Raw genomic sequence first — 12,023 nt, 5'->3', positions numbered from 1 at the left:
ATTCTGTCTTGAAATAAATAAATATAGAGAGAATATATTTCCAAAGAAGGATGTGCCAGGTCAGTCAGTAAAACACTTGATATACAAGCCCGAGCCCTTGGTTTGACCTGGATCCCCAGGTGCCAGGAAAAATGACCCACGTATTGGCCTTTTTACCATCCACCACTGGATTGAAAAAAAGCATCTTAGGCTAACTCCTAAGCTCCAGGAACAGTCAGAAAACTACGCCTCAAAAAGATGGCGGACAACTCCTAAGGAGGTCTGAAGCTGACCTCTGGCCTACACACACACACACACACACACACACACACACACACACACACACACACTCAAAAAAAAACCTCTCACAGAGAGATAAAAAAACATACGTTCAAATACCCTATCTGCAGGTTATTAGTAGTATAAAACATTTAAAAGAGAAAGGGAGGGGGGGTTCCCCCCCCCCCTGTAATCCCAGCACCCTGGGAGGTAAAGGCAGGCAGATTTCTGAGTTCCAGGACAGCCAGGGCTATACAGAGAAACCCTGTCTCGAAAAAATCAAAATCCAAAAAACCAAAAACCAAAAACCAAAAAAAAAAGAGAGAGAGAGAGAGAGAGAGAGAGAGAGAGAGAGAGAGAAAAGGAACTTAACCCGGCTAGTTGGTAAAAAGTACTTGCTATGCTAGCGTGAAGCCCAGAGTTCAGATGCATATCTACAGTCTCAGGCTGAGGCAAGCAGAGACAGGAACCTGGACAAACAAACCTTGTCTCAAAAACTAAGGTGGCTGAGACAATGACATGGCTCAGCAGATAAAGAGACCTGCATCTGAGTATAATCCGTGGGACGCGCATGGTGGAAGGAGAAACCCAACTACCACAAGTTAGTGGTGTACCTCCACATGTACACCAATGGCACGTGTGCACATACATGCACAGAGGCACATGAAAGAAATGAACAAAACTTTTTTAAAAAGTAAAAATAAGGTGGAGAACTACTGAGGAAGACACTCCGTGCTGACCTCTGGCCTCCACAGGTACATGCATACTTGTACATATGCCTACATACACATGGACACACACACAAGCCAAAATCTATATATATTTAATGGAGAGACAAACAACGAGGGAGTCAACTAAATAAATTAAAATAGGGCAGGGATATAGCTTGATGGCAGAATGTTTGCTTAGTGTGTCTGATGTCCTAAGCTGGAGCAGCAGGAGCAACAAAACAATAAAAAAACCCAGCATCAACAACAAACTGCCAAACCTAAACAGCTGACTCTGCGGCCTGTTTGTCTGGAGTGCCCTCTACTGGGGTATCTTCAGGGTGTCATCACTAGCAATGTTAAATTCGATTAACAGTAAGAAATAACTCAAAGGGCACTATGCTTTGGCAAAAGGGCTAGTAACATAGTTCAGTGAAAGGCACTTGCCATGGACACCGACAACCTAAGTTTGATCCCTGAGACCCCATAGCGGAAAGAATTGACTTCTACAAGTTCTCCTCTGAGCGTGTGTTATGATACATGCAACAACATATGTACATGCACACAGAAGAAATCTAATGTAACTTAAAAATAAGATCTGGAAAGCCTGACGATGGTGGCGCACACCTTTAATCCCAGCACTTGGGAGGCAGAGGGAGGCGGATTTCTGAGTTCCAGGCCAGCCTGGTCTACAGAGTGAGTTCCAGGACAGCCTGGGCTACACAGAGAAACTGTCTCTCAGAAAAAAAAAAAAAATCTGGAAAAGAAAATGCTTTCAATTTTATAGAGGAGGTTCTTTATTTGTGTTTGGTATATTATAGGCGTGTGCTAAGAACTTCCTAAAGTTAAAAAAAAAAAAAAAAGACTAACTTAAACACGTTTTTACCTTCCTATCTCTCTTTAGAGGGGTATATTTTTCGTCAATGGGAGGATGTGGCTGCAGAATGGAAACAAATGGCAAACAGGTATCCCTGTACTCCTAACCTCATATTACTTCTCCCTTCATATTTCTTTTTTTTTTTTAAGATTTATTCGTTTATTATATGTAAGTACACTGTATCTGTCTTCAGACACACCAGAAGAGGGCATCAGATCTCATTACAGATGGTTATAAGCCACCATGTGGTTGCTGGGATTTGAACTCAGGACCTTTGGAAGAGCAGTCAGTGCTCTTAACCACTGAGCCATCTCTCCAGCCCCTCCCTTCATATTTCAAATCTAGAATTAGCTCTAGGACTGACACAGCAGCCCAGTAGTAGACACTTGCCTACCTATAATTTGTGTATGAGGCTCTGGGTCTAATTCCTATTATTATTATTAAAAAAAAAAAAAAAAACCCCAAAAAACCAAAAACCTGGCTTTTCAACAAGGTATCTCCATTAAAAGCCATGTATGAAAACACATCAGATGATAACACCTCTGAAATCTCACCAATAAGATTGAGGTAGGAGGACAGAGTTCAAGGCAGCACTACATTATCAAATTTCCGGCTATTTATCGAGGCTTTATCTCTACCAAACAACAACAGTAACAACCACAACTCCCCTACCCCAACAACCACCACAAATCCCCCAAACTCTATTTTCACATTATTAAGTCAGGCAAAATCTGTATCAACTTAGACATTAATATTTCAGTCTTAACTACAAAATTCTTCTGGCCAATAATACTTACAGCTAATCTGTGATTATTTGCGAGGCTGATCATTTGTTGGGCAAGGCCATTTAGTAATCGAGTACGAAGGGACAGATCTTCAAGGTCATGACGAAAGGGAAAAGCAATTCCATCTATTATCACTAACTGCACCTAAAGACAGAAGAGACAATGAAATTAGGTTTGGAGTTAAAATTATAATAAAGATGGCATCCCCAAAGCACATTCCATTACATAAATAAATCTTAAAATTTGGGCTGAAAAAAGAAATCTAGCTAAGCTAGCTGGGCATTTTTTGATGAAGCTAGAAAGGTGGCTCAGTGATTAAGAGTGTACACTGCTGGCCGGGCAGTGGTGGCGCATGCCTAAAATCCCAGCACTCGGGAGGCAGAGGCAGGTGGATTTCTGAGTTCAAGGCCAGCCTGATCTACAGAGTGAGTTCCAGGACAGCCAGGGCTACACAGAGAAACCCTGTCTCAGAAAAACAAAACAAAAACTCAGGTCATATAGAAAACCTGAGTTCATTTCCCAGCACCCGTGTCAGGCAGTTCACAACTTCCTATAACCCCAGATCTCTGTAGGCTAGTGGTTCTTAACCTGTGGGTCACAACCCTTTTAGGGGTTGAATGACCCTTTCACAGGGGTTACATATCAAATATTTACATTATAATTCATAAAAGATGCAAAATTGGTGACTGGTGAGATGGCTCAGCAGTTAAGAGCGCCGCCTGCTCTTCCAAAGGTCCTGAGTTCAAATCCCAGCAACCACATGGTGGCTCACAACCATCTGTAATGAGATCTAATGCCCTCTTCTAGTGTGTCTGAGGACAGCTACAGTGTATTTACATATAATAATAAATAAATATTTTTAAAAAGATGGAAAATTATAATTATAAAATAACAATGGAAATAATTTTATGGTTGAGGGGGTCACTACATGGGAAACTGTATTTAAGGGTTGCAGCTTTACGAAAGTTGAGAACCACTGCTCCAGGGCATCCTGCCCTCCTCTGGTCTCCAGTCACTTATATAATCAAAAATAAAATAAGAACACGTTAGTATATATCTATAATCTGAGCACACAGGAGGTAAACGCGGGAGGCTCATGAGCTTCCGGCCAGACTTAGCTATACAGTGAGATTCTAACTCAAATTAAGTAAATACACATGAAAACTAAGAGATTTCTTTTGTAATGCTGGGAATTAACCCTAAGGCCCATACACGGTAGGTTAAGCACTCTACCACTATAGTCCTCACCTACAGCTTCATTTTTATCTCTTCAAAGATTTTCCTTTAAACTTGATTTTACTATTTTATGTGTATCAGTGTTTTGCCTGCATGTAAGTCTGTGTACCATGTTCATACCTGGTACCTGTGAAGGACAAACAGGGCAAGGATCTCCTGGAGACAGATTTATAGATGTTTGTGAGCTGCCATGTAGTTTCAGAACTCCAACCCAGATCAGCTGAAAGGTACCCAGTACTTTTTTTGTTTGTTTCTTGAGACTCACTCTGTAGACCAAGCAGGCTGGCCTTGAACTCAGAAATCCACCTGCCTCTGCCTCCCGAGTGCTGGGATTAAAGGCGTGAGACACCATCACCTGTCTGAGTACCCAGTACTCTTAATCACTGAACCATCTTTCCAGCCCTTCACAGGCTTTCTTTTGGAAAGTATTTATCCAATGATTTTACAGTAATCATTACCTGAATACTAGTATTACATGCATATGCCACTGTTCCAGAACAGCCAGGGCTACACAAAGAAACTTTGCTTCAAAAAACAAACAAACAAAAAAAAACCCAATCCAATAATAATGATGATGATGATGATGTTAAAGCAGGCCAACTATGGTAGCACAAGCCTGGATCCCAGCACTTAAAGACAGAGTGATTGAGAAGTCAAGGTCAAGCCTGGCGGTGGTGGTCCACGCCTGTAATCCCAGCACTCTGGGAGGCAGAGACAGGCGGATTGCTGAGTTCGAGGCCAGCCTGGTCTACAGAGTGAGTTCCAGGACAGCCAGAGCTACACAGAATAACCCTGTCTAGAAGAAAAAAAAAAAGAGAGAGAAATCAGGGTCAGCAAAGTATGGTATGCATGCACTCTGAGTTTGACAGCAGCCTGGTCTACAAAGTGAATTCTAAGACAGCCAAGGCTACACACAGAGAAACCCTGTCTTAAAACACCAAACAAACAAAACAAAAAACAAAAAAACAAAACAAAAAACTGGCATAAGAATAAGTACATAGCTCAATAGAATAGAATCCAGAAATAATGTTTGCATTTGTGATCAACAGATATTTCAATTTTAAGACTATACAATGAACATACAATATTTTGAAATGTGACTAGCATGTATGTGCAAAATAAGTAAATAAGTGGTAGGCAGGGAGCAAAGAGGCTTTGAACTGACATTAAGTTTATACTACTGTTACTATTTATTTTTGTATTATCAACACTCTCAAATAAAATAGTAGAATGATCCATACCTTTGGATGATCTGAAAGGAAATCTGAAAGGAGATAGACTTGTGCCAGCAGCTCAGTGTAATCGTGACAACGAAAATAGTAAATATGGGAAAGAATATTTTCAAGAGTAAAATCCTTCAAGGCTTTCTGATGTTCTGAAACAAACAAACAAAGCAATCTTAAATGGCTTAGTTTTTCTTGTTCTAACAGTGTGACAATCATAAATAATCAGTTATTTTTTAATAAAACAAAAGGAATACCTTTGTATCATAAAACATACTTTTTAAAAGACAACAGAACTATTGCAAAATGACTGTAAACTGTGATTTGATGATTCCTGTCCTATTATAACTTTAATTTTTTCAAATCCTATTTATTTTGTTTTGATTTTTTGGATTTGTTTTTTTTTCAAGACAGGGTTTCTCTGTATAGCCCTGGCTGTCCTGGAACTCACTCTGTAGAACAGGATGGCCTCAAATTCAGAAATCCACCTGCCTCTGCCTCCCAGAATTCTGGGATTACAGGCGTGCGCCACCACCGCCTAGCTCAAGTCCTATTTTTAATGATGATTCTTAAATGCTTTAACCTCCCTTGTAGTCTACCACCATTCAAAGGTAGTGGAAAAGAAAGGATATGGGGGAAGTGGGCCTACTTAGAAAGGTTCTTTGTAACAACTAGGAACACCCATAGCTCAGTTCACAGGTTAGCAGGCAGCAGCATCTCAATCTACTCACAAACACTTCATGGATACACTAGCAGTCCAGTTAAGTAGAGTAGGGTTAGCAACAATGGTGACACAACCTAGCAGAGACAGCCAGGCCTCAGCCTCTGCTCCAGTCATCAGGAGGGACCAACAGAACACCAGGAGTTCTCAGCTATGCCTCTCTCAGGGAAGCGAAGATCAGCAAGGACTCAAGACCCCTAAGTGTTGCTGTACCAGCTAGACAATCCGTCATTCAGTCCTATTCATACCCTCCAAACATCACGTGTCCTCCACATGCCTTGCCTCAGCCAGTTACACGGTGAGACCATGTCTCAAAAAATAAAAGGGGGAGGGTGCTTGGAAAGACGATCAGTGGTTAAGAGTACTGGCTCCTCTTCCAGAGCAACTAGGGCTTGATTCCTAGAACCTACACATCAGTTCACAACTCCCCATAACTCAAGGATCTAATGCCCTCTTCTGGTCTCCAAAGGCTCTGAACACACACACACTGCAGACATACATTAAGGCAAAACACCCAAACAGATAAAAATCAAAGAAAGTCAGTTTGGTTTTGAAACGAGAAACTAATTACTACATTTCAGAATGTTTTGAAAAATATTTTAATGCTGTTGTGTGTTTTGCCCCCATGTAAATGTATCATGCATGTAAATGTACATGCACCATGTGCATGGTGCCCATGGAGGACAGAAGAGGGCATCGGACCCCCTGAAACAAGGGCTGCAGACAGGTACGAGCTGCCATGTGGGTTCTCTTCAAGAGCACTTAACAAACAAACCGCCCTTCAGCCCCTAGGATGTATTTGATCCATGACAAGATGATAACCTGAGTTCAATCCATAAGACCCACATAGTGGAAAAAGAAAACAACTCTCAAGTTGTCCTCAAATCTTCACATATGTGCAGTGGCATGTGTGCACACATTGCATACACACTCAATAATGATTTTTTTTAAAAAGACTTACTATTCCGGGTGGTGGTGGCGCACGCCTTGAATCCCAGCACTTGGGAGGTAGAGGCAGGTGGATTTCTGAGTTCGAGGCCAGCCTGGTCTACAAAGTGAGTTCCAGGACAGCCAGAGCTACACAGAGAAACCCTGTCTCGAAAAAACAAAACAAAACAAAACAAAAACCCTTTAGCCATAAACTAATTTAGTCATAAACTAATCATGAAAACCTTCACGCCCCAGTGCTTCAGTAGATCTACTGAAATGTACTGTAAGGTTTTAAGGAATTTATTAAAGTACAGATGGTGCCAAGGGTAAGATTCTTTAGACAGAAGAATTTTGTCTACCTTTCCAGTATCTCTGGCCTGAACCCTGTAAACACTACTAAAAAGCCATATATACAAACAATGAATTTGTTTTTAACAAACTGTGTGTGTGTGTGTGTGTATACTCTCTTCTGCAAGTGATATCCACAGTATATCTGGATATCAGAGAGCAATTTTCAGGAGCGAGTTCTCTCTTTCTAGCATATGTGTTCTAGGGATCAAATTCACACCATTAAGCTGGGTGGCAAGCACCTTTACCTGCTGAGCAGTCTCAGTGGCCAAAGTGCTTACCTTTGCAACTACTTATAAAAGTAATTGATAGGGGTTGGGGATTTAGCTCAGTGGTAGAGCGCTTGTCTAGCAAGCACCAGGCTCTGGGTTCTGTCCTCAACTCTGTTTAAAAAAAAAAAAAAAAAAAAGACAAAATAAAAGTAATGGCTGCTGGGCCATTTATGCTCTTAACCGCTGAGCCATCTCTCCAGCCCCCACAACACTTACTTTAAAATATATCTTTATGATTTCCTTTCAACATGTTCATTCATGTCTTACTTGCATGAATGTCTGTGTGAGGGTGTCAGAAGCTCCGGAACTGGAGTTACAGACAGAAGTAGGCTGTCATGTGGATGCTAAAAATTGGATCTAGGTCCTCTCTCTAGTCTCTGAAATATTTTTTTAAGTTAAAATCTTCAAAAAAGGACTGGAGAGATGGCTCAGTGGTTTAGAGAATTGACTACTCTTCCAGAGGTCCTGAGTTCAAATCCCAGCAACCACATGGTGGCTTGCAACCATATGTAATAGGATCTGGCGCCCTCTTCTGGTGTGTCTGAAGACAGCTACAATGTACTCATATATAAAATAAATAAATCTTCAAAAAAATATCTTCCAAAAAACAGTTAATGGCCGCCAAGCTGGGTGTGACACGGGCCTATCATTCCAGCATTTTGGAGACTGAGGCAGAGGGCCACACACGTGGCCTGGGTTAGGGGGAGAGCACTGTATATCATTTTGCAACAAAAGTACTGGAGTTTAAGTAGTTAACCTTCCAGTTTGGACAGTCTCTTACTGAGGTCTGAGATATGCACAAATACAAACCGTCTTTTCTGACCTTCTTCCATGTGCCTTCCTGCTATGAGATGAAGGTGCTGAATGCAGGCGGTTGCCAGGCTTACCACCCTATCAACCATAAAACTTCCCTCTGTATCAATAAACACTGCTTCACCGGCCACACCTCCAAAACATTCTGGAATCTGCACATCTACTGCCAACTGCATACTGTCAAGAAACGAAATGACCAAAACATTACCATTACCATTTAAAATGTCTTTTGTAAACTGCATATAATCATCAGCTAGATCATCAAGTTTTCTAAATGCGAATAAATACCCTAAGGCAAAAGAGATGTCTAGGGGCTGGAGAGATAGCTAGGTGGTTAAGGGCACTGATAGTTCTTCCAGCAGTCCTGAGTTCAAATCCCAGCAACCACATGGTGGCTCACAACTGTCTGTAATAGGGGTCTGGTGTCCTCTTCCGGTGTGTCTGGAAGACAGTGTACTCAAATTCATAAAATAATAAATCTTTAAGGAAAAAAAGAGATGTCTAACTCTCCATAGCTCCAGATACATATGAATCAATAGATGCCTAGATAATAGATAAGGTGTTATATAAAATTATGATTAAGGAAGTCTTAGTGCGTTTTAGGTTGCTGGGAATTGAATGCTATACATTTTCTCTCTACATTGCCAGTCAGAGTCTGGCAATGTAGCCCCGACTGATCCTTCAACTCTCAATCCTTCTATCTCAGTCTCTATTCTACCCCACTACCATGTTTATAGATATATAAACATGGCATGACCATGTAGACCGTAACCTGAGGTCTTGCTGAGGAGGGAGACAAGGTCTTGCTAGAGATCACCGGCTGGTCTAGCAACTGTTATCCAGCCCAGAACATCCTCTATTTCATAGCAGTCTGGCTTCACTATCCTGAATGATGAGATTATGAGTGCATCACCAAAGTTGGCTCAAAACTTGATCATATATAAGTCAACTTTTAAACATTTGACAAATATATCTCAGAAGTCAATTAATTAGGAATGTATGTGTTTAGTGACCAGATGATATTACAAAAGAAACATTTTTGATATCGAAACTTTATCATGAAGATGGGGTACCCAGATAATATAAATGGTAAGCTGATTTTTTGATGTGAATGCATACAAAGTAGCAATGTATGCCTCTTGGTTTCCTGACTACACACGTACAGCAGAATATTCTATTTGTTACATTAAGTCCACCCTTAAGTAGGGAACGTCCCATTTTACCATAACTGTGTTTTCCCAACACCTGGTACACCACAAACTTCTGTCGTTTTCAATAGGGGTATTCCACCCCCGAGAATGTTATCTAGTGCTGAACAGAAGGTGATTATGAAGCCCTGGGCATGCTCTTGCTCTAGAAGTTCCAGTGCTGTGCACTTCTTGTTTGCCACAGATGTACCAGCACATCTTGGTTTAGTTGTGAGACATTCTCTTCTTAGAATTTGGAGAGTTTCCAAGGCTTCCTCTTTAGATATCCCAACTTCTATAATAAAATAAGAAAAAGAAAACCTGACATTAGAGATTTAAAAGTATAACTCAGAGTCTGGTGCATGGTAGCCCAGCCTGGTCTACAGATCTAGTTCCAGGTCAATCAGGGCTATACTGAGAAACCTTTCTTTTTTTCTATTAATAGTTTTTTTGAGATGGGATTTTTCTGTGTAGCCCTGGCTGTCCTGAAACTCACTCTGTAGACCAGGCTGGCCTCGAACTCAGAAATCCACCTGCTTCTGCCTCCCAAGTGCTGGGATTAAAAACCTGCACCACCACTGCCCAGCCTCTTTTCTTTTTTTAAAAAAAATTTTTTAAATTTATGTATATGAGTACACTGTAGCTGTCTTCAGACACACCAGAAGAGGGGATCAGATCCCATTATAGATGGCTGTGAGCCACCATGTGGTTGCTGGGATTTGAACTCAGGACCTCTGGAAGAGCAGTCAGTGCTTTTAACCTCTGAGCCATCTCTCCAGCCCCTGAAACCTTTTCTTGAAACAAACAAAAGTCTAACACGGTAATGATTATCCAGTTATTTATTTATTTAGCAGTTGGGGTTCAAAACCAAGGCCTTGGGCATGAACAGCTAGTTAGTGCTCTACTGTTCTCCTACTGTCCTGTTAGCATCATCGCTGCTATGTAAAACTTAGAATTAGACTAGAGGTGTAGCTCTGTGGTGGAGTGTTTAACTAACATTGGCAAAACCGTAAGTTCAATACACAACACTTAAACAGAAATCAAACCAGATCCCATCCTGCCCTCTTTGGTGACCAGCTAAGATGCGCGTAGTATTACTGGCACAGTGGGTGGCCACGACCAAGTTTGGATTTGTGTACATTAAGGATGCAGTGGTTCCCACTTATATGTAACCTGAAGCACTCTTGAGAGAAAAGTCGGGGGTAGGGAGGGTGGTATTCCGTGAATCACGTCCTTCTAGAGCTTTCTCTTGGTCTAAGAAAACGTTCTATTGCTTTCCTTACTGAAATGTCTCTAGTCCTACTCTAATCCTTCATTTCTCAAATTCAATTCCCACTCCCCTAGGATCTTTGACCAGCGAAAATTACATGGCTTGTGACTGCTTTCCAGCCCAGTTTATCATGAAACCTCAAGTTGAGAAGTCGGTTCTTTCATCTACAGATTGGACACCCTGGTCCACGAGGAAACTTCCTTAGACCATTAAGTGAGGCACTCCTCAAAGCATCCAGCGAGCACGGAGAAAGCAACCAGTAAATGTTGCTCCACACAGTTCCAACCACAAGAGAATTACAGCGGAGTCAAAGAGCAGCTTGGCGGAGGCGGGAGAACGAAGACGGAGGCGGCGCCAAGCGGCCGCAGTGCATCAGCTAGCTGTCGGAAGTTGTTACCTTTGCTGAGCTCGGAGGGCTTCACCTCCAGGACGTCCTCCGCAGTCTGAAAACCCGCGGCCACCAGCTTCACGCGCACTGCGGGAGACAGCGGGAAGCCCACCAATTCCCGCTGCATTTTGAAAGCTGGGCGCCTACGCACGCAGTGACGTAGAGAGGGAGCGAGAGAGGCGCGAAAACCCTAGAGGCCCAAACTCCGCCCACCCGGGGAAGTGGGTGGTGGTCAGGCGGCGTGACGTCATGCGTACGACGTAAGGGGCGGGGCTCGCGCGGCCTAGACTCTCTTGGCCCTGCGGCTGCTGAGGAAATCCCTTAAACTGTTTAGGTTTAACGGTGTTTTTTTAGTGTCGTTCGCCTGAGTCACGTTTCGGGTATAGCCTGACAGTAAAACAAAAACAAAAACAAGCGAGGCTGGAGATGAGAGGATGGTAGCCAGGCCAAATGGACCCCATAGGGCGCTGTTTCATGGCTTCCTCAAGAATCTTTGAAAGGAGTCATCCCCCTGGATGGAAGTTGTAGTAGAAGCAGCAACCAAATACTGATCAGTTGGTAGTTTCTTGCTGTGAAAAATTTTAAAAAAGCAAAAAACCAAACTTGTAGAAGGCCTGTTGTCTGTTCCCACAGGAATGGTGTTCCCTTGACCCTTCCTGGTGACCCCTAGCTTTTCCCGCCCTCGCAAGGGATTGTGGGCCAGCCCCCCCCCACCTTGGGGGGGCTGCGTTAGTGAGCGGTTGGCGCCCACGCGCGCCCACGCACTCGCCCACGCACGCTCAGCTTCCGGTGGGTGACCGGGACTCAGGAGCTCACACGGAGCGTGGCGGTTCCTGAGAGCATTAATGTCCGCAGGCCTGCCTAGCGTAAGAAGTAGCTGGAAAAGTAAGATGTCGTGTCCTTGTCGTCCGGGAGTCTAGCCTGGGCGTCTGGTGTCCTGAGGGAGGGGCTGGACCTCTTTAGTAGAGCTGACCAGGGATGTTCATGTAGCGGAAGTGACCGCTTCCA

At 42.8% G+C, this 12,023-nt stretch overlaps 1 protein-coding gene across 6 annotated transcripts in view; it reads right to left on the bottom strand.

The window, feature by feature from the left end:
* Window positions 1–11,227, bottom strand: part of Rad51c (RAD51 paralog C) — a 40,053-nt gene extending 28,826 nt beyond the window's left edge. For all 6 annotated transcript variants that reach the window (XR_007979985.1, XR_007979984.1, XM_052197669.1 and 3 more), the window contains exons 1-5: window positions 11,025–11,227; window positions 9,394–9,652; window positions 8,181–8,347; window positions 5,105–5,238; window positions 2,640–2,771 (exon numbers count right to left, since the gene is read on the bottom strand). Coding sequence is in view for 4 of the 6 variants with exons in the window: in XM_052197669.1 (XP_052053629.1) it covers window positions 2,640–2,771; window positions 5,105–5,238; window positions 8,181–8,347; window positions 9,394–9,652; window positions 11,025–11,142 (810 nt within the window). In the remaining 2 variants the exon portion in view is untranslated. The remainder of the gene's footprint in view (window positions 1–2,639; window positions 2,772–5,104; window positions 5,239–8,180; window positions 8,348–9,393; window positions 9,653–11,024) is intronic.
* Window positions 11,228–12,023: the final 796 nt, after the last annotated feature.

This window comes from Apodemus sylvaticus, chromosome 10 (genome assembly GCF_947179515.1).
Source record: "Apodemus sylvaticus chromosome 10, mApoSyl1.1, whole genome shotgun sequence".
In the NCBI taxonomy this organism is placed as follows: Eukaryota; Metazoa; Chordata; class Mammalia; order Rodentia; family Muridae; genus Apodemus; species Apodemus sylvaticus.
This window is presented reverse-complemented; position numbering and strand designations above follow the sequence as displayed.